This window comes from Epinephelus fuscoguttatus, linkage group LG2, assembly GCF_011397635.1.
Source record: "Epinephelus fuscoguttatus linkage group LG2, E.fuscoguttatus.final_Chr_v1".
Taxonomy (NCBI): domain Eukaryota; kingdom Metazoa; phylum Chordata; class Actinopteri; order Perciformes; family Serranidae; genus Epinephelus; species Epinephelus fuscoguttatus.
In genome coordinates, this window is record NC_064753.1 from 39,549,681 (window position 1) to 39,572,401 (window position 22,721).

The 22,721-nt window shown below is 41.8% G+C and overlaps 1 protein-coding gene across 4 annotated transcripts in view; it reads left to right on the top strand.

Moving 5' to 3' along the window:
* The window catches only part of itga11a (integrin, alpha 11a), a 117,458-nt gene extending 98,315 nt beyond the window's left edge, over window positions 1–19,143 (top strand). For all 4 annotated transcript variants that reach the window (XM_049566144.1, XM_049566134.1, XM_049566156.1 and 1 more), the window contains 9 exons: window positions 6,480–6,556; window positions 6,868–6,951; window positions 7,214–7,304; window positions 7,460–7,573; window positions 9,327–9,410; window positions 9,513–9,623; window positions 9,817–9,912; window positions 10,855–10,968; window positions 17,214–19,143. In XM_049566144.1, coding sequence (XP_049422101.1) covers window positions 6,480–6,556; window positions 6,868–6,951; window positions 7,214–7,304; window positions 7,460–7,573; window positions 9,327–9,410; window positions 9,513–9,623; window positions 9,817–9,912; window positions 10,855–10,968; window positions 17,214–17,291 — 849 coding nt within the window. In that variant the 3' untranslated portion in view covers window positions 17,292–19,143. The remainder of the gene's footprint in view (window positions 1–6,479; window positions 6,557–6,867; window positions 6,952–7,213; window positions 7,305–7,459; window positions 7,574–9,326; window positions 9,411–9,512; window positions 9,624–9,816; window positions 9,913–10,854; window positions 10,969–17,213) is intronic.
* The last annotated feature ends 3,578 nt before the right edge of the window (window positions 19,144–22,721 follow it).

The following is a 22,721-nucleotide window of genomic DNA, read 5'->3' on the forward strand; positions in this document are numbered from 1 at the left end:
TTTCTATAGTCTGACATGAAAGTGTATAGTGTCGACACTAAAATATGTCTGACTCTATTTAACTTTAGAACAAATGTGAGTAGGAAGCAACCTCAATATAGAGATGACTTGATCTAACATGTCCTTGTTATTACATCAGTTTAAAAGGCTGTCGGTAGTTTATCAAGACATAGCACAACACACTGGAGATTAAGATCAAGATCTGTATCTTTGTTTATATCCTGTGGCTGAACATTATTTACAGTTCTACGCATAAAGGATGGGCTCACAAAGCACTTTGTGACTTGGTGTAGTTTCCCCGACTGGTAACTTGCTTTTAAACTTGAAGACCTTCAAGTTGAAGTCCGTATTAAGCAGGAAAAACAGAAAAGTGGACTGTATTAATAACATAAGGGGAAAATGCTTTCATTAGCCACAGAAATCAAGATGGCTGCATATTTATATTTTGCTATTTACTACATTCACCCACTGACTTTTAATAAACAATTTTTTTCACAACATTTTCAACTTTATTTATACACTTTACCATTTAAAATGTATAGAAACACATCAGTCTGACCCATTGGTAGAAGACCTTATCGAGAAACTTAAAAATTAAAACATAGAAAGAAAGAGAGAGAGACAATAATAATAACAAATAACTAAATACATAGATAAATGTATGTCATTAATTAAAGCACAACCCAATGGCCAGAATAAATGTTGCAAAGTGTGTTGGTATGTAGCATTAGTACGTTATTATGTCCCGGACATGTTGAACTTTGTTTCTTTACGTTTCAACAGCACTCTTGTAAACGTTTGGTTATATTTAGGCACCAAAACCACTCGGTTATTGTTTAGAAAAGATTGTGTTTTGGCTTAAAATACCTCCTATTGGTGGCACAGTGGCTCGCTAAAAACAACTGCTGTTGGTCTCAAATAGTGGTCTGCAGCTTGGCAGCCATCTCACCTAGATGTCACTCCATCCACCATCCCCATTTACCTATCAACGACAAAGTCGGGGTCACAGTGGGGCTGGAGCCTATCCCAGCTGACATTGGGTGAGAGGTGGGGTACACCCTGGACAGGTCACCAGACTATCACAGGGCTGACACATAGAGACAGATTGCCATTCACACTCACATTCACACCTACAGCAAATTTAGAGTCACCTGCATGCCTTTGGACTGTGGGAGGAAGCCAGAGTACTGGAGAAAAAAACGTACTAACACGGGGAGAAGATGCAAACTCTGCACAGAAGGTCGGAAAGCCTGCCCTTCCATGCGCCTACAATGGAAAGCCTTAGGCGGAGAGAGCAGCAGCAAAGACACCCTGGGTACAGAACAGAGCGGCATCAACTGACAAACAGAATTGACATTAATAAGTCAGACACAGCATGAAAAGGAGGAGCTGAGGTGGAGCCGGGTTGTAAAGCAGCTTGCAGAGGTAGAGGCAACAGTAGGCAGGCCAGAGCAGTTTAAATAGGGCGCCCTGAATGACATTTGCCAATTGGTTGCATAGAAGGAATCATGTGACCCATCAGCTGACTCCCCTTCCATCAATCAGTTGCTCCATCAGTTTGAGATCAGCTGATGTAGCTGGGATCTGAGCTGAGCTTGACATTGTGTCCTGCCTGAACTAACGCTGTGCTCAGTTGGTTTTAAGAAATGTACAATGCCAACATTTCACCAGGGAGGGGGGAGGGCATGCAGGGCAATCAGCCATCCTCATCATCAGGCATCAGTGTCAAGGATTTAGAGTAAATTAGAAAGGCCTCCAGATTGTGTAAATAGTTTTAGAGAGCCCTCGCTTTTCTTCAGCTTGATACAGGAGTGGTAGTGGAAGTCAAGACCTTTTGCAGTGTGCCAGAGAGAGTAATGGTATTTAAGTCTGTCAAGCTGTTTGAGTGCGAGTGACATTCTTCCAAACTGGGAATGTTTTTACAGTTCTTTAATTATGTTTTTTATGTGATAAAACCAGTCACGCTTATTCCAGAGCTTTTGGCTACATCCCACGACCTTCATCGGTGAATGAAACTTGCTCAGCTGCTGTCCCATGACCCAACTTTGGTCATGCGATATATGACCATAAACTCTGTATGATCACTTGTTATAATGTGACCAAAGTTACTTAGGTCCCATGATGGCACCCTTAAGTTTATGTTTTATGTGTTCCCAAGGTCATTTTTTTATCTTTAATTCTTACATTCCTGTAAGACAGAGGACACAGTGTCACTGGCACAAAAACATAGTAGTGAAACCGAAAACCTACAGTGTGAAGAATTTCTGGGACACAAGCCATAACATATGTGAGTCCTGTGGCTCCCACAGTCGTCTGAAAGTGACTTTGCGTGTTCTGAAATAATTTTCTGAAAGGTTAAAGTAAATGTCCCTCATTCAGACATAAAAATCAGTCAAGCAATACCTTCTTCCTCTATAGACTGTAACAATTTAAATCAGCATCCCATTTGGTTGTTAGGAAGTTATTATCAGGATGCATCTTAGCAACAGAGTAAACAGGAGTGAAGAACGTTCTTCCTTCGCCATTAAGAACATTTTCTCTCCACTTTAGCCCGGGGCGCCAGGTGAGACTGAGAGGAAGATACTGAGGATTTTCTTTCTCTCATCTGTTCCTGATTCTCACGTTCAGTTCTGCTGTATCCAAGCCTTTCCACAGGCTTGTAATGTCAGCGATATTTATGAGACTCCAGTGAATTTTACAGCAAGGCATCAAGTTTTATATTTAAGAGGGTGATGTTTGAATTAACTTCGATAGGGATGACACTGATGGCACATCGCACAGTGCAATTAAAAGCTATTAAACAGTGAGCAGATTATACGTAAGCCGTCTTTCGCATTGATGTCTGAACAATAGTCGCTCTCACTGACACAAAATCTGCTGACAAATACTGTAGGAATGAAGTAATGAAGGTGATTGAGAGAGTTCATGAGATGTCCTAACCACGTCATTATCACAAACAATAGTCCATCTCCGGGGCAACGAAAATATCACCGCATTTCTCTGTAACGCTCCCCAACAACTGAACCAAGAGGTCACCCTTTAAAATCTCACTGAGTGATTCATACCCACTCATTCGGCCTGAAAAGCATCCAGAGCCACAAGGCTGATCTGCTCTGGTTGGGAGCCTTTAAAAATGTGGCACACAGTTAAACAAGGCTGATTGTACACTGGCGACGCTGCCAAGCCTGCCCAAAACCGCTGTTTAGCCAAAGAAAAGTAGGAACCTCGGGGCAAGGTTTTTAAAACAGCAAGTTATCACTCTTGTTTTGAGTTTTCCGGTTGCTTCTGACCTGTGTAAAACTAGCATGTAAACTCAACTACTGCTGCAGCACAGGGAGGTCTCAAGATCATACCTTGGTGGTGACGAATGTGTTTTTGTTTCTCGTGGGTGTACTTAGAGACAAGGAACACTGGTTATTGCAAATTAATTGTTTGATGATTGACAGTGGATGTGGCTCATGGATGTGGGTGGACTACAGCAACCCCAGAGGAGGAAGGAGAGCTTCATGCTCCGTCTGAATTTCCATGTTCAACTATGCTGGCACACGAACGTCCTCTAGCCACGGACAATGATGTCTTCCAAACCCATACCGCTTGCATGCATGTGTGTGTCTGTGCATTCTTATGTGTGTGTTTTGTGTTTTTATCTGACTTTTCCTCTAAATTACCATCAACATGGATTCATCCAATTACTTTGAAAATGGATAAAGAAATGGATTTTTCTAGGACGTTCACAACAAAAACAAAACAAAAACAAAGGGGCATTTTCCACTATTAGGATGAGATTATATGGAAAAAGGCAGCAGAGAAAGAAGCACCCAGATACTTTACTGAAGCAAAAGTAACAATACAGCTGTGTAAAAACACTCCATCACACATTTAAGTATGATAAACAAACTTGATTAAGAAATTAAAAGTAAAAGTACCCATTCTTTTTTACCTCTCTGAAACAATTATTTAAATGAAAATATCTGAAAGCTCTCTGTGACGGATCTGCTCACCACAATGTAAAGGGACAGTTCACCTAAAAATCAAAAATACATATGTGTCCTCTTACCTGTTGTGCGGTTTTATTAGTTAAGATAGTTTTGGTGTAAGTTTCAGAGTGTTGGACATATCAGCCGTAGGGATATCTGCCATCTCTCCAATATAATGGAAGTGGAACCTGGTTTGTGGTGCTCAAAGTGCCAAAAAAATACATTTGAAAAACTCAACAGCAATGTCTCTTTCCAGAAATCATGACCCAGTTACTCAAGATAATCCACAGACCTTGTTGAGATCACTTTTATGTAGGAACTATTTTCTCTTTACCAAACTACACCCACTATATCAACAACAAGTAAGCGTGCATCTGCTCATCGCGAGAGGCTCAATCTTGTGAGGGCACATAAACATTAATGGCGTCCTCCTTAGCTGAGCTGTAATGTTAGCTAGCTCAGTGATGCTAGGTGAGCTAGCAGTAGATGCACGCCTCCTTCTGTGTGCGGATACAGTTGGCAGGTGTAGTTTGATAGAAAGAAAATAGTTCCTACATGAAACTGCTCACGACAAGGTCTGTGGATTATCTTGAGTTACTCGGAAGAAAGAGACATTGCTGGCAAGTTTTTTTAAATGGATTTTTTTGACACTTGGAGCACCACAAGCCATCTAGTCATCTAGTTCCATTATACTGGAGGTAAGGCAGACATCTCTACAGCCGATATCTCCAACAATCAGCAACTCTCACCAAAACAGTCTAGACTGATTGTGTATTTTTGGTTTGGGGGTATCTGTCCCTATCACCATATGTTGATTTTTATAATCTTATCAAATATTTTTAATGTAAAATCTTCAACTGAAAAATAACCTGTAACTCCAGCTGTAAAATAAACGTAGTCGAGTGAAAAGTACAGTATTTCCCTCTCAAGATGTAGAGGAGTGCATGTATGGAGTGGCAGAAAATACCTTAAAAAGTACCTTAAAGTTATACTTTAAGGTCCAGTGTGTAGGATTTAGGTTGAAATATTGGCAGAAATGGAATAAAACACAATAAGAATGTTTTGTTTAGTATATAATCATCTGAAAATGAAAATCGTGTTGTCATTAGAATGAGATCACATAATGAATTAAACTGTAGTTTATATTTACATAGGGAGCAGGTTTTTCATCCAAGCAGATTAGCATGTTGCACTGCCATGTTTCTACAGTAGCCCATAATGGACAAACCAAACTTTTGCTCCACATAGGGCCATTCCAACACATTCTCATCCCAAGTTGTCACATTTTGCTGCCTTGGCAGGGGCCTTTCACATCTACATATTACTGCTAGGTGTGAAAAAACATCAGGATTTGGCTCTACATTCGGGAAGAACACTGGACTCGCGGTTTAAAGTTCAGGGTTTGTTGGACCCAACCACCTCTGGCTGACCAGTGGCGTATCATAACACTGTGGAAGGTTACATCTAGCTGCATTACAAACAGACATTGATTTTTTTACCATGAAACTGTTTTATTCAATCTAATGTGCTATATCGTAGGCAACTGGACTTGAGGATGTTTCACCTCTCGTCCAAGAGGCTTCTTCAGTTTTTCAGAACTGAGTCTTAAGTGCTATATTAAGATGTAGCGCTTAACATTACCATGATCTAGATCACCGAGAATCTTCACCAACATGATTTATTCAATGTTTTTATGGTTTAAAGCACCTGGTCCATTTGTTTTGGAGAGGAAGAGACCTCTGTGGATAATTCAGCTCTCAATAAAAACTGCTCCTTAAAGTACAGCACTCATCCAAATGTACTTACTCACTTTCCACCACTGAAAATAGGTCATCATGTTCGTATGTATGTTCTGTATCTGTGGTCTGTCAACAATGAGTCACTCTATAGGGAGGAGGGAAGCTTCAGTAAACCTTGTTAGGCATTCTTCTTTGGTCAGACGGAGTCCATCAGGATTTCATTACGGCATGAAGGACTGTAAACAATGGTCAGCTCCGTCTGCTCTCTACTGCCAATCAATGCTCCTCTCCTCTTCTCTCTCTCTCTCTCTCTCTCTCTCTCTCTCTGTCTTTTCTCTTCTCTTTTCTGCTTCTGGTTTTATATTTTGCCCTGATTCTGACTCTAACTGGTGGTCGCACAGTATGTTTGCGTGTGTGTGTGTGTGTGTGTGTGTGTGTGTGTGTGAAGTCATGATGATCTGTATTTACTGCATTGTCCTCAGCTAAGGGGAAATTCCCTGGTTCTCTTTAAGCAGCACCAACTGAGCAGCCTCTCTGCCTGAGGTCAAAGCGCAGGACTTACAGCAGGTTATTGCAGGCTTTACTTCTTAATCCATAATGGAGGGCCTTTACTGTTGGAGAGGGTATATACAGTAGCTTATAAAGTAAAAAAAAAAAAAAAAGCTTCTAACCCGTGCATTTAGTGTTTGTAATTATAAAAATGTAATGATGATAAACTGCTAAAACTGGTTTAATCCTTTAAACTCTTTTCTCCTCTGTGCAGGTGTCGTTTCGCCTGGAGTTTGAGTTCAGTCGCACTGTCTTCCTCGAGCACATCAGAGTCATCCTGGAGGCCAGAAGGTGCAAACACCAATTTAAACCCTCATCTGTATTTTATAATGATTGACAACTGTGTAATTTCCTATTTGCATGGAGAGAAGTCTGTCCTGAACTGTCCTCTGTGTCCTCACTGATGCTCACCATCAACTAAGACATCCATAAAAATAACAACCAGGCATCACTCCCACAGCACAGACTATGTGGCGAGCTCAAGATAAGATAAAAAGCTGCAACCACAGCTGAGCTACAAGGATAAATATTTCAACTGGTGTGTCCTGCTGTAACATCATCACTTACGTTCTTTGAATATTTTTGTCTCGTTCTCTCCACAGCGATGGCGAGGAAATGAGCACGGCTGACAATTTCAATGATATCTATTACTCACTGAAGTACGAGGCAGACCTGCTCTTCACTAGGTTTGTCAGTCTCTGAATGTCTTACCAAACAACACATGTTGCTGAGGCTCTTGAAGTAATTAGTTGAAGTGAGTGATTGAATGGCATCTGGAAAATGCAGATTAATATCAGTGTGGGAAAATAGCTGAAAGCTGGAATTGGGTCTTTGTTATCATGTATTCAGCTATGCAACATACAAAATATGCTTTAAAGCCCACATAAAAGGAAAATAATGCTTTTTCACATGTTTCTTGTTTGTGTTTATTGTATTTTAATTCAAAAGGGATTCAAATCCAACGCGGTATGACATCAAATCAGAGCTGTCACTGGAGGAGCCCGGAGTTATAGGCCCTCCTTTCAACTTCACTTTCCAGGTGAGAGACAAGAGCATCATCATCACTGTTACTTTAGTTCACTGTACAGGAAAGCTTGGAAATCTATCCATCCATTAGCTATATCTGCTTGTACTTTCGAGGGTCACAGAGGACTTGGAAATAATTGACACAGTTTACTCCTTGTTGTCTCCCAGATCCAGAACCTTGGCTACTTTCCAGTAAAGGATCTGCAGCTGAACATTGAAATCCCAGAAATGACGAAAAATGGGAACCAACTCCTGCAGATATCTGACTTTTATATCGACCAGGTGAGTGTGGAACCTCAAAGTTAGGCTGCTTGACTTAAAGGAACACTTCACCTACCAAGTATTGTGATCAGAGAATCCAGAAAACAATCTTCATGAATTCAAGCAACCAGTATCCACATTTAATCACAGCAAAACTATATCAAAACACTCGTTTACAAACTCTCACACAACCAAGTCTCATTTATCCAGTCGTATGCTCAGTACTAAAACCTTGTAATTTAAAACACATCAGTACAAACAGCCTCATGCACGGAGGGGTAGTGTGCCTGAATGCATTTTGAACACACATTTGAACTCTGCTTAACCAGAGCAGTGCGGTATTCATAGGCGGACATGTTTTATAGTGTAACGTTGAAGTGGAAATGCACGTGTTTTGGAAGTACTGAGCATGTGGCTGGATAAATGAGACTTGGATTATGGTGCAAGAGTTGTTTGAGAGTTTGTAAACGGATGTTTTGATGTAGTTTTGCTGTTGTTAAGTGTGAACCCTGTTTACTTAGATTCGTGAGGAGTGTTGTTGTTGTTGTGCGTGACTAGACGGACGGGAGTCAAATTGAATAGGCAATGTTAAAGAGATGAGTTTTAAGGCAGGATTTGAAAGTGGAGAGAGAGTTGATGCTACTAACGTCAGATGAAAGGGAGGTCCACAGGCGGGGGGTGGAGTGGCTGGAAGGCCTCATGGTGGTCAGGCGGAGTGGCAGGACAGTGAGGTGGATGGAAGAGGAAGACCTGAGAGTGCAGGTGGGGGTGTGGATGTGCAAGAGCTGGGACAGGTACAGAGGAACGAGGTTGTGGATGGCCTTCAAGGTGAGGAGTAAGATCTTAAAGTCAATGGGGTGTTTAACTGAGAGCCAGTGAAGCTGAAGGACAGAAGTGAACTTTTGAAAGAATATTGGCACTTCTTCTCCTTAAAAATTAAAATTTCATACAATATTTTTAAAAAAACACACTCCCCTGCACTGTTAAATAGTTGCCAAGCTATGATTGGACAATCAAAAGTTGAGGGGAGGGGTTTAATGAGTTTGTTGAGTTTCCTCTCTACTTGTGCTGTTAGATTATGTTTTAACACCTGCCGCTGTCTGTAATCTATGTAGTGTAGTGTTAGTGCTATTTAAAGAACTTGGACAAGCAAAGTTTAAGGTCAGCACAAATACAACTTTATTTACAAACTTCATGATTTAGTACCCTCCTAAATAAATATTTTAAGTTTTGGAAACAGGCTTATTTATAAGTAAGACAGCTGTACAAGTGCTTGTAAGCAGTGCTGGCCTGTGGCATAGGCCTGGTGGAGATGGGACAGTTATCCGACATCACGCGAGCCCCAAAACACGCTGTATCATTGTCGTGTCAAAACAACAAAAGCTCTCTGGTGCCCACTGAACCACCGCTACACTACTGCAAGGAGTGTATATGGAGAGAAATAAAATGAAATTTAAAAAAAAAAAGAAACTTAATAAATCCGTGTTGAAATCGGGAGAAGGAGATATAGCTCCCCTCTACATTCAGTCTTTATGCTAAGCTAGGATAACCAGGTCCTGACCTCAGCTCTGTGCTTAACATACAGACATGGAGATCTGTATGGATCTTCTAATATCTTCCACAGTGTTAAACTAGTCGTTCAGTTACAGAGCCATGTTCATTCTTGGTCATTATGTAACGCTATCAACCTATCAAAATATTATTTCAGTCTGTTTCTGCAGACATAAAGCTGTAACATACTAACAGATATTTTAACTCTTATGTCCCACCTCAGAGAGATGGTACGCGCTGTTTACCACCTCAGCACGTGGCGCAGAGCAGGGCGGCACCTGAGGACCTTACACGCTTCTCCCGCTTGGTAAAGTAAAAACCAACCAAATTCAACCCCAAATAATATTTTTATTTCCACCCTCTGTAGCTTTTCATCACTTTGAGGCTCATGTCTGGTTTCTTCTCACAGAACCGATCCAACACGCTCACTCTGCCAATCCAGTGCACTGTCAATGTGGCCTCCTACAGAGAAATCGCAGTCAGAATCACAGGAGCACTAAGAATAGATACCTTACACGCAGTGAGTATAAAACCCCATAACATGCACGCATAAAGCTGGAAATCCCCGGCTTTATAATAACACAAATGCATGCGAGTGCTTTATTCATCTCGCTGTTACTCTGCTCTGCCTCCGCAGTGATGACAGCTTTGTAGTCTTTCAGCTGTGTGATGTGTTTGTGAAAACTGGCAGCATGTTTTGATTTCCTCTCCAGCTGAAGTTTAAAATCCTGGAACTGGGAACCAGTGCATCGGTGGAGCTCCCCTCCTCCAGCCCCATGTTTTTACATGAAGAGAGGCCTGTCAGACATGTGAGTCAACAACACTGATACTGTAAAGTGGCTCTGTCCCGGGTTTGACCTGACTTAAATCTGAGCTCATAATAGCATCATAATTTGATCAGATTTAGACTTTCTCTGATTTTTATCCGCTCCATGTGTGAATACAGTGTTCTGTGCTCAAAGAAATCAGTCTTTTAAAATGTATTTAAATGGACTGAAAGTATTAAAATAGTATAAAACATGTAACACTGAACAGGAGCATATTCTGCTGCAGTTACACAGATATCAGTGGGCTCTGCTGCAGTTGAGCACAGCTCTGTGAGAGTGAGGCAGTGTAGGATCAGACAGTAAAGGTTGGTATTGGAGCACACGTGCTGTGTGGTGCTTAGGGACCGAAAGGACCAGCGGCACAACATGTTAAAGTCTGGAGTCATGCACTAATCTTTGCTGCCATCTATTGGCCAGTACAGCCAGTCATACAGTTTCTCTTTATATTGCTTTTATGGGCCAGTGCATACTGATTTCTTTCAGCTGACGTAAATGTATTATTAGTGTAACAAGAGGAACGGATTTTGTGGTAAATCTGGTTCTGATCTGTGCGGCAAGTCTTCCTTTAAATATACATGAAAGGAAAGAACATTTATAGTCCTGTTTCAGACCTATTTCTGTAAAATAGTCATGTTTGATTCAACATATGTCTCTTAGAGTCACAGAAGGAGTCTATAATATTGTGTCTATAATATAGCTACAGCAGTTATTTATAATCCGGTATCATCATCATCATCATCATCATCATCATCATCATGTGTGGGTAGAGTGCATTATTACTGCCTGTGCCTTGGGTACTCAATTTATGATTATACATATAACTGTATGTGTATTATATGTATATTTTTGTACATTAGGAGTTCAGTGTGCATTAAAAAAAATACATTTTCCAATCGAATGATTCAAACATGGTCTCGTCCACAGATAATATTGGAGATCAGGAAGGAGGGAGATTACAGAATCCCTAACTGGATTATCATCGGCAGCACACTGGGAGGACTCTTATTGTTAGCCCTGCTCAGTCTCGCTCTATGGAAGGTAAGTCATCATATATTGCACATGTATTTAAAAAAAAAAAAAAAAAAAAGAATGATGAGAGGTAACTACTTCAGACTGCCAAAGATCAGGTGTGTCTCAGTGCTGCTGCTGTTTTTATCTAAAGTAGGTCATAGCGTATTATTCTATAGCCAAGTTGATTTTGCTCTCCTGAAGTTATCTGGGCGGCACGGTGGTGTGGTGGTTAGCACTGTCCCCTCACAGCAAGAGGGTCCCCAGTTGGATCCCGGGTGTGGGAGCCCTTCTGTGCGGAGTTTGCATGTTCTCCCTGTGTCAGCATGGGTTTTCTCCAGGTGCTCCAGCTTCCTCCCACAGTCCAAAGACATGCAGGTTAATTGGTGACTCTAAATTGTCCATAGGTGTGAATGTGAGTGTGAATGGTTGTCTGTCTCTATGTGTCAGGCCTGTGATAGTCTGGTGACCTGTCCAGGGTGTACCCTGCCTCTCGCCCAATGTCAGCTGGGATAGGCTCCAGCCCCCCGCGACCCTCAAGAGGATGAAGCGGTTAGAAGATGGATGGATGAAGTTATCTGAATTCTTCAGAGGCTCTTTTAAACCTTAACTATAGTCACAGCAGTTCTTCAGAGTGGGGATATGCTGCCACCCTCTGGTAGACAACGAAATAATGTCTGTAGACAGAGAGAGGCCCAATTCCAATCCGGCCCCTAAAGACTCAAGCCCTGAACCCTCACTGACTTAACTGACGTCAGCTGTAAGTGATTGAGTGTGAGAGTCTGAAAGGCCTCCAGATGCTACAAATAGGAATGGGACAGCACTTATCCCCCTCTCTACAAAATGTTGTTGACACTGGCGGCTTTGGGCGTGATCATTTATCGGTTATTGTCAGCATATATTCCACACACAAAGAATATATATAGATAGATAGATAGATAGATAGATAGATAGATCTATATAGATATATAGATATATATTCTTTGTGTGTGGAATATAACCACTGGTATTCCTCTGACTTCATGTGTGTTTATGTACCATCTTAAATCCTTGTTAATGTAATGTTTCATTGTTTATCTATCTGTTTTTTTCGCTCTCCTTCCATAACGTTACCGTTTGCATATCTGCCGACCGTGTTTTCAGGGTTTTTTTTATAACACAGTGTTCCGAGGGCAACCCCTGTATTTGACGTCACAGCGCTATGAACTGTGGGTAATTTCCTTACTGTAAGTCCGCATCGATGCTGACCTACGGTAAGGGGGCATAAAGGGCTCACTCACTGACTCACTGACTTGACGATTTGACAATGGGACAGCCCTCACACACTCACGCACTTCACATGAACGCGCCTCTAAGTCAGTGAGTCTGTAAGGGATCGGATTGGAATTGGGCCAGACAGGTCAAATCTGACAGTTATATTACAGTATTTTCTGAATGCGACACACTAACAGCGATTCTTGAAGCACCATCTCTGAACCCATTAACACTTGTAGCTGATACATTTACCAAGTGGATGAAAGTTCTCTGCTTTACACTCAGTTTGTAATCTTACAACACACTTCTAGCAAAAACCGTGAACATTAGTCTCTGTATTGCTACACTATGTTACAAATCAGAGCTTGAGCACTACAAATAGACCACAGATAAAAATGTGGACAATAATGGAGGCCAATATTGGACAGAAGAGAAATGTAGATAGATATGTAAGATAATAAAGTATTACACATGTATTAAACAATCAGGACATGATAAAAACAAACAAAATAAGAGGGTACTGTTGATATCATTATTCTTAAAAAAGGGGAGATAATGACAATGATGATATTAATTCCTAAAACAAATAAAAATACACTTAAAAACCTGACTAAAAACTTGTGAAAAGAGAACACTGTTGTAGCAGACCGTAGGTCATGTGGAAGGCAATTCCAGGGAGTAGGACCATAATGACTGAAAGCACCATGAGCTGACTGAGAGTTGTACAAAAACCAAGTCCTAGGACTTCAACATTACTAGTAAAATAAAATACATATACACAGCGATAGAGGGTATATGGCTACTCAGTTAGAACATTACAATTCACTATCCTTACTCCAAATTCTGACAGATATTTAAATCTTACTCTGATTAGAAAACTGTAACCTTTCTGAGTACAGTACATTCATCAGCTCTCTTGTCCACATATCTTATGTTGGTGCACCGTCTGACTTCCACATAAATAGAATAAGTTTCCTTGCCACAGCCACACCAAATGAAACGGCCTGAGTTTCATACTTGTCTACCAAAGGCAACACTCGTGGCACAGATGACAGCAACTAGTGGGTGAAGTTCCCATTTCTTTTCAAAGGCATCAGAGAAACATTCAAATACACTCTTCCAATAAGTAAACAATTTCTAACATGCCCAAAGAGAATGTGTCAATGTCCCGTCTGCCTCTTAACACCTGCTACAGAGGGAGGAAACATCAGGGAAAATATTATGCAATCTGTCTTTGAAATAGTAGAGCAAACGCACTGTTTTAAATTGCTTCAGTTTGTGTCTGGAGTTAAATGAACATTTATGCACACTTTCAAGACTCAAAAAAACCAAACAATTTGACCTCATTGGTAGTGATAGTGAGTTGTATTCAGATTACACATCTATACTTGTACATGTGTGATGAATTTGTCTTGCAAACTGCTCTGCCCTGCACACACAAAAAGCAAAAGCTTTTGAGGTAAGTGTGTAGAGTCTATCCTGTCAAAGACAGTGCCCAGGCAATCAGAAGACACTGTATTAATTGACAGACGATCCCATCATTTCAGTAAAAAAAAACGTGTTTATATAACTGAGGATAATTATAATTTCATATTGTGCCATTTATCTTGGAAAAAAAAATGTGATGTCCACTTTATAACTCTCGAGAGAGAGAATAAAACAAGAACAGCTGAACCACGTGAGTTACGGACATGTGCAAGTTTTCTAGTTGGAGAAATAATGGCACCACTAAACTGAATGTAGAACCTTATTTTGAAGTAAAAGGGCAAAGAGTCAATAACATTCATGGTCAACACAGAAGCCATTGACTGAAACACTTACTGTAACTCCAGGGGACAAAGATCATAAAGAGCGTCATGCTTTTCTCTGGGGCAAAGCTCTGGGATAGGTTTGTTCATGTTCACAAGACATTATTGGCCTCCTCTGATGTTTGTCCTTTGATTTAAAAAAAAAAAAAAAATCTTTTTTTGGGGGGGGGGCTTTGTATAAGGCAAATGCAGTAGAACAACATTAAGCATAGTCTGGCCTTTTAAACAGCTGCAAATACTCGTGGTAAACACCCACAGGTCACTCATTTTTGCTGATTAGAATTCTTAGGATCCCGCGGGTGTGGGCAGTGTGTGGGTTTTTCATTATGCTAACATACGCTTCCTCACATCCTCTCTCTTCCTGTGACCCTGAAATCATTCCCCCTCCGCCATTACGAAGGATTTTCCAATCTCTTAAATGCATCTTGAGGAGGCGAGGAGAGAGGAGGCCTCTGGAGGAGCCTAGAGCAAGGAAACACATGTGTCCTATGTATCTCTTCCTCGCATCTCTCTCTCACATCCCTGCTGGGAGGAGCAAAGACGTGAGGGAAGGAAGCAGTAGAGCTATGGTCGTGCCCAACCCTGCGTGAACTTACTTAGTTTCTGTCCAAGTCCGACTGAGACCAAACCATGGCAGCAGTTTTGGGCCCGAGCCAGATTAAAAACACAAATTTCCACTGTAAGAAAAAGCATTTATCACAAACTAAAAGAAACTTAAGTCAATCCCAGGGACATTTTCAAAAAAATTCTAGCCCAGACGCAGTGGGCTGGGTCAGGCCTGATCTGGTTCGTGCAGAGAATCAAAGCTCTATCGAGGAGACACGTTGGCATGATGAAAAGCACCCACACAGTTTGACTGACATCTCCCTCACTCTCCTGGTAGCTTGTTGCACCTGTGTGGGTTTTACAAATGACACTTTTATCTTCACACCACTTGAGCAGGAGCCTAATCAGTGAGAGTAACTGGAAACACCTGTGTGGCTCTGCAGGCTCTGAGCAGGCGACGAAATGAATCAATCAAATGTGCCGGAAGATTTGGATTTTATAGCTGACATATCAGCTGAATGCATCTTCACTGTGTTCGGCTCTGAAGCTGTAAATGTAACTTTATGTTTGTAGAAAAAAATTAAAACTCAAGGTCAACTTACTGACATTTTTAGAGCTGTCAACCATGCCTTAGGTGTCATCGCATGAATTAAGCGCAACACATTAACACAGGTCAGGTGATAATTAAGTGGTTGTGTGTTCTTATCACTTGACTCATACTCCCCTTTCAGGTGGCCTGATTACAGCTGAGCCAGCTCCATTCATTAATTCAAGGGGCTGCCCACACCAACGCGGGTATTTATAAAACCGTGACTCTTTGCTCACAGTTTGGCCTTTCATCCACATGTAACTGCAGTTTTGGGCCCCTGTAACCGGAGTTATTTGTAACCAGAGTCCAGGGTGAACTTTTTGGAAAAGTCCGGTGTCAGCAGTCATGTGTGGACAGGATAACCGCAGTTATTTTGTCTCGTCTCCATTGTATGACATCACAGTGTGCGACGTAAACAGAAAACAGCTGTGTTACTACCCGATCCAGTGTGTGCGAGAGACGATTTGAGGATGGACCTAAACAAAATACTGCTGCTATTTAGCAGCATATCAGCACTTTGTGGCTGTATCATACAACTAACGTTGTTGTTTTTCCAGTAATGACGTTTTACTGCCTTCTGATTGGCTACAATGGCCTTACAGTTAGGAGTTATATCGCCACCTACTGCTTTGGCATGTGTATTACATTGCTTGATAGTGGAATTTGCTGTGTCATGTGGACGGAGGTATTGTTATTACACCACTTGTATGGATGCAGATTTTTTAAAAATTGGAGGCCAAAAAAGTTCGGTTTTAAAAACACCCGTGCTCATGTGGACTAGGCCTAAGACTGTCAGGCTACAGTCACAGTACAAGCAGGTGTTGCCCACATTGGATTTTTTTTGCTCTCATGTGAAAACAGATCTGACTTTTAGTAGAGTAGTGTGGACACATTCACATCCTGTTTTTTCAAATCAGATCTGGGCTACTTCCATATGTGGTCCTAAATCAGCTGTGAAAACAGTGACATCAGAATTCAGGTTTATTTTCCTAATACATCCAGGGTGGGGGAGCCCTTCTGTGTGGAGTTTGCATGTTCTCCCTGTGTCAGTGTGGGTTTTCTCAGGGTACTCCAGCTTCCTCCCACAGTCCAAAGACATGCAGGTTAACTGGTGACTCTAAATTGTCCGTAGGTGTGAATGTGAGTGTGAATGGTTGTCTGTCTCTATGTGTCAGCCCTGTGATAGTCTGGTGACCTGTCCAGGGTGTACCCTGCCTCTCACCCAATGTCAGCTGGGATAGGCTCCAGCCCCCCTGTGACCTCTAACAGGGTAAGAGGTTACGAAAAATGAATGAATGAACTGCAGATTACTCACATACAGCAGTCCATTGAAACTACAGAAGGCTGCTGCAGCTGTACTGCTGCTGCCAGTCAATAGAGCCCGACTGTCATATGGGAACAGCTTGCCTTCATGTTCTGATAGCGTTGTCATTAGGCGCCAACAGAGATATAAACAGGTCGCCCTGGTCATCCTAAGGGTTTGGAAGAACTGTTCCTCCGTGATCCCTCCACATCCCGCCCCACCACTCCTGGCTCCTCTCCTGGCTGCACCCACACCTCTCTCTCCACACAACTACCAGGAATAGCTGCTAATGGAGCTAATGGACTGAAAGCCCTTTTGTACGTCAGCCCCTTATCCTGAAAACAAATGCCCATTGCTCCAGTGGGTCCAAAAATATGCTACACACTCTCCCAACCAGCAGCACATGGTTACATCTATTTTTCCCCAAATGCCAGTTTCTCAATTGTGATGTTTTTTGTTGCTCTTACATGTGTGTGATGTTACTGGATGCATGTGAGGTGTTCCAGGGTAGAGATCAGTTCACACTGATGTCAGATATTGGTTGCTTCAAACATCAGAAAGACTGGATCTTGGGAAATAATCCAAATTGAACATGAAGTCCTGTAATGTGAATGCAGCCCAAGACGTAGTTGAACTCTTTTCTCTGGAGAAAAAAAAAGCAACCAAATGGACCTTAAATTCAGATTATTTTGAGCTCATGGTGAAGGACAGACAGTCTTCTGTTGTTAGTTTGAGCTTCATGTCTGATGTCTGTATGTGTTTCTCTCCCTCCCAGCTCGGCTTCTTCAGGAGGCAGAAACGGAGAGACGAGGACGAGCAGGGGGCAAACGGGAAAGTGGCCGAAGAGCGGTAACGCAGGCTGAGGGCCCCCAACAGACGCCTTTTCCACAGGGGACCCGACACTCAGGGACCAACCCACCTCCCCCCTGCTCCCCAACACCACAGTGGCACCGCATCGACAGCTCCGCATGACCGCTGAAGCAAGGCTTGTTCAGTGCACTGGATTTGTCCCACGCCACGACCCCTGACCCCAAAGAGTCAGCACTGTCACACTCACTTAGCATTCCTGCACTGTTGCGACATTAGGGCCTTCTTTGTCTATGTATTCACCGCCCTCCAGTGTCGTACCTTCCACAGATCTTTGAGCTGTCGTTTTCTTGGCTTCAGGCTGGTGCTTTTCCCGGCCGTTTGAAAAGAAGAACAGAGCGAGCTTTGATCGATCTGTCCCAAGAATTTCAGGCCACAATTTGCCCTTGAGGCAAGCGTTAGCCAATCATTTTTTTTGTCTCTTCCTGATGTGTATTTATTTAACTCTTATGGTAAATTTTGAAATACATGAAGAACCTCAAGGGTGACTTGCCACCCAAAAGCTACCGCAAATGTAAAGTTACTATACTGTATATTGAATTCGATGTTTAAAAGATTTTTATCTGCAACATGTTCAGCTCACTTGCATAATAATTTATGAAGAAACTAAACTGAACTAAAGTCACCAGAGTACAAAGAAGATTCATGTTTATCTAAGAACCCTGACACACCAAGCCGATGGTCAACCGCTGGTCACCGCAGCAGTTGTTTGTGGGCAACTGCTGCGCTAGTTTCTGCAGTGTGTCCCATGTCGTTGGTGCTAGTCGGCCCATGTCAGCTTTTCCTCAGCCGATTCAGCATGTTGAATCGGCGTCAGAGCGCCGTAGCTCGACAGTGAGTAAAATCACTCTGATAGGCGGTTCCGCACAGCACGCAACAAGAGAAACAGAACTGAGGAAAGTAAACAAATGGCGGAAGTCAAAGGGGTGTGAGAAGGAAACCTACTTGTTATTTTACATAAGGTAATATTTTTAGCCATTGAGCTCTTCAGGAGAAACAGTTCGTAACTGTTGTGTTATTATTTGCTGGCGCACCGTAAATATCCTTTGTACAGTCAACATCGGGTTGTGTAGTTAATGTGCTAACTGGCTAACTAGCATCTTGAATCCGTCCTGTCAGCCTTCCAGTTTCCCCTTTTGAATAACAAATGCAGCCTACCGCCGCCTGCTGACATGAAGTTATGTCTTCTCATGCACGTGCAGAACTTTCGCGCAAGTTGGCCGTTGTCATTTTTGCAGTGTGTTCAGAGCAACTTTTTGGCTGAGACACAAGCAACATTGTCTCCACTTGCTCTTTGATGTCAGTTTGGTGTGTCGGGCCTTTACAGAGATGTTTCTTAATTTTTTTTCTACAGAGAAGAATCTTCTAAACCTGCATCTGCTCTTAGGAGTTCACTCCTTTTTCTTTTTAATATGTTCATCCTGGAAAACATTAACCATTTGATGCACTTTTACTTTGTACAAAATTAACTTGAATTTTGTAAATAGTCAAGTACCTTTTTATACCCTTTCAAATATTATAATGGTTTTCAGTATTTTTCCACGTGGTTTATGGCATTACTTTGTAACTTAAGCAACGAGGCTTTGTGTTACTGAACCTGTTACGAGACGTTGCATGCCTTTTAACGTGCACTGCATCAGAGCAAAAGGTTGTGCATAAAGTATTGCAGGCAACATGGATATCAACAAAGTAATTCTGATGAGTAACTGTAACTAAATGACGATCAGATGCCATATAGATGAGTCCGGTAAATGCACATTGCTTACAGTATGTCAGCACCCTCCTGGTGTTACCAACGAATGTCAGTTTGTCCTGTTTTGATGAGAAGAGCTGTAATATGCCTACAAATAAAACATTGTATATGTCTGTGAATGTCTTTTTAATGAACGCCTGAGGAGTTTCAGCTGCGGGAAGGAGCCCCGAGGAAACAAAAGTGGTGTTTATTTAAATCATGTCAATTAATCAGAGAGAGGCTACGGTTATGGAGGGAGAGATCAAGAGTGAAGATAATTAAAAGCTGCAGTAGGCAATATTATTTCATTATGTTTTGGTTGAAATAACAAATGTTGACCCTGTTTATGCCTGGTATTAAACTGTGTCTTGGGTAATCCTATCACAAGTGGACAGCCCTAAATATAGGGGTGCTTTTACACCTGCCCTGTTTGGTTCGGTTCAATAGAACTTAAGTTCGTTTGCCCCCAAAGTGCAGTTTGTTTGGGCAGGTGTAAACACAGCAATCACACTCAGGTGCACACCAAAACAACCAGACTGAGACCTTCTTGAAGAGGTGGTCTCAGTCTGTTTACAAACAAACTCTGATGCGGTTCATTTGTGGTGAGAACGTGTTCCAACCTCGATCTGAACCAACTGCAGTCACATGACACACTGTTTGGGTTAAACATTGTTTTCTAGTTGGAGCCGCGCCTCGTTTTCAAATTGTATGGTTTGACTAAAATGAACAATGACAGCAATATAGTCCACGATGAGCAGCACTAAAATCAGCCTGCGTAGTTGTCCCTCCATTGTGACATTAGAAAGTGTCACATTTATCTTGTAAGTGTACTCTTCTTCAATGTTTTGTTTACTTCCTGGATTATTCAGTTTTGGAAATTCTGACCAATCACGAGCAGCTTTCTCACACAAGGCATTTGATCTGGTCTGCTTGTAAATGCTGCCGTGGTTCTCACAGCAGCATTTACAAGCGAACCAACTCTAGGCAATTGTGTAACAAAATTAGTCCCTGATTCAGACCAAAGCAAGACAACTCTAGGTCTGAAAGCACCCTAAGTGTAAACGTCCACCAAGACGCAATGTGATCTGATCAGAATGTGGTGGTTGTGCCTGTGACAGCGAGCAATTTTAAGACAGGTTGGACAAAGTGTTGTGTGACCATCCACTGTTTTGCCCTATGGGGGGAGACATGTTGAATTCTGCTGACAGTAGTTTCTCCAGCTGTACTGACACAACCGCTAACATAACTAGTGAGCAGACACAATCTGAACATATTAAGTGTGTATGGGGCCTTTTGACCTTCTAGTGTAAATGAAGCGGTATGCTGCATTCACATGCCCCTCAAAAAGTTTCATGTCCTGAGTCCTGAGTTGGGAAGTTGTCCTTCTGACTTCAGTGTGTTCACGAGCTTTAAGTTGCAATGTGGAAACAAAATTGACGCTACAAAGAAGATGTGTTGTATTTTATTGTTCAGAACATTTAAACATATTTGAGGCTTTATATTAAAAAATGACTGTCCTAGACTTGTTGCTGCCATACGTTAGCTACTGAAATGGTGCTTTTATGCTAAGTAACTAAGTAACTTTTCCAACTGATCCAGGTCACTCCACATGGACAGCAGCTAACGTTAATACCATATTACAAATTACATGTAAAGACAAAAAGCTGATATGTAATATATGAATTACTATGTAGTTTATTACCATCAACCATTTACTTTCGTCTACCATGTTTCTGCACCTCTGATGTCAACTCTTCAACTCGTGTACCAAAATTTTCACCAACTTTTCAAGCTATTTTTCCCATTTGAGAGGACGCACCTGAATTTTCCCAGTGGGGAGATCATTTTTTCAGTTATTCTGACCCCACATGACAGCAGGGGTAACACAAGTAGTCAGCTGGAGATGCAGGATGGACACAGGTGTGAACGGCAATCTGTCTCGGCTGTCCACTTGTCTTCGGATCACTGAAACTCATGCTAATACCAAGTGTAAAGATTAGAGATGAGAAGCAGGCCCTGCAGTAACAGAATCTTGACTCATATTTATTCAGTGCTGCCTAGTTTGACCGTTTGACCACAGTTCATGAGCAGTGGTGACAGCTGCGTTGCAGACTCCTCGGTTGTAAATGCAATCAGAGCACTAAGAGGAGGAAGAGGAATTTGTCTCCTACTTCTGTGTGGCTGTAGTGACAGTTTCAGTAAATATAACAAAAAGTTAACTTTTATAAAAGTTACAAACCACCTTTAACGCACAGAGATGACTGTGAAGCCACCTGCCAATCAAAGCCTCCCAAAACCTACAATTTTTGTTTGGGCTGCAGTGTTTTCTCTCACATCTAAAGAACATTTAATTTAAAGGCAAATGAGAGTATTGTCAGTGGTTGTTTGCATCCTCTGAGTTAAAAGAAAGCACTAATAAATGAAGAGAGCTCCCCTGTGGTGCTGTGATTTAGTGAAACTGTGATTTGCGTTTGGGGACGCAGGTTTGATTCACTCAGCTGACACATGCTAACCATCTGCTGCTGTCAGTGCTGCGCTGAAAACATATTGATCCCTCGCTGAGGAGGGAATTAGACTGTTGCAGCTGCAAACGTAATGAGATCCAGGGAGGGCAAGAAAGTGAGTATGGCCAAAGGAACTGAATTAAAGATGAGCTGTAAATCCGAGCACACAGAGCACAGTCAGTTAATCTAAAACAAATGTGAGGTTATGTCGACATGCTGCAGAACATGTTACAGTATATATAGGCTCTAACAGTGAGGCATCTGTGAAAGAGTATGGGTTCATATATGTGCCCGTTTCCCTTCATCTTCATTGTTACAGGATTGTTATGTTATTTTCTGTATCTGAATCCAAGGTCATGAGTGCTTTGTGATTCTGGGTTATAAATAGAATTGACTAATAAGATCAGTCAGGCCACCACTATGGACGGAGACTTATAGATCCCCAACACTTGTTGCTCTAGAAACAAGTCTGCAGTTTGTACACCTTGTTACTGTCCCTTCACACCACCCCTCCAGCATCATGGACAGGCCACAAACAAAGCGGCCTCATGGCACAGGGAGGAGAACAGACAGAAACACATGCTCATTAGCGCACAAACGTGGCAGCAGATCGCTCCCGGCTCTCTTGTTCTGGGTTTGCTTAATCACCTGAGGATGACCTGCACCTCTGCTGAATGCAAAGTGACAGCTGCTGGACCCTCTGCAACCATTATTATCTCCACCCTGTCTTTACCTGACAGCTTATAGGGCCAGTGCTAAATACGCATTAACCTCAATGAAAAGGAGCTGTCCAACACTGCATATGTGGATTTCTTACCTGAATATACCATCAGGTGTGCCACATTCTCCCCCTTTATCTGTGCAATCTGTGTCAAACTCAACAATGCATGCATGACACCTCTCAAAGAGAATTCTTTTATTGTTGCTGAAAGCCAGAACACCTTTAGAAATGAACCTGCACCGTCTGACAGGATGACAAACTGTCAACACTCATGTCATTTAATCATGTGAGACAAACCTCCAGTGTAAAAACAGTGCATCTGAGAAAATATACAATATATATTTATATATATGCTCTTTTTTTGTACATACAGCAGTGGGTGAACACGGTGCAGATGGGTGAGGACAACATACAGTATACAAAATTTAGCACAGCTATACAGAGAAATCTAAAGAATTA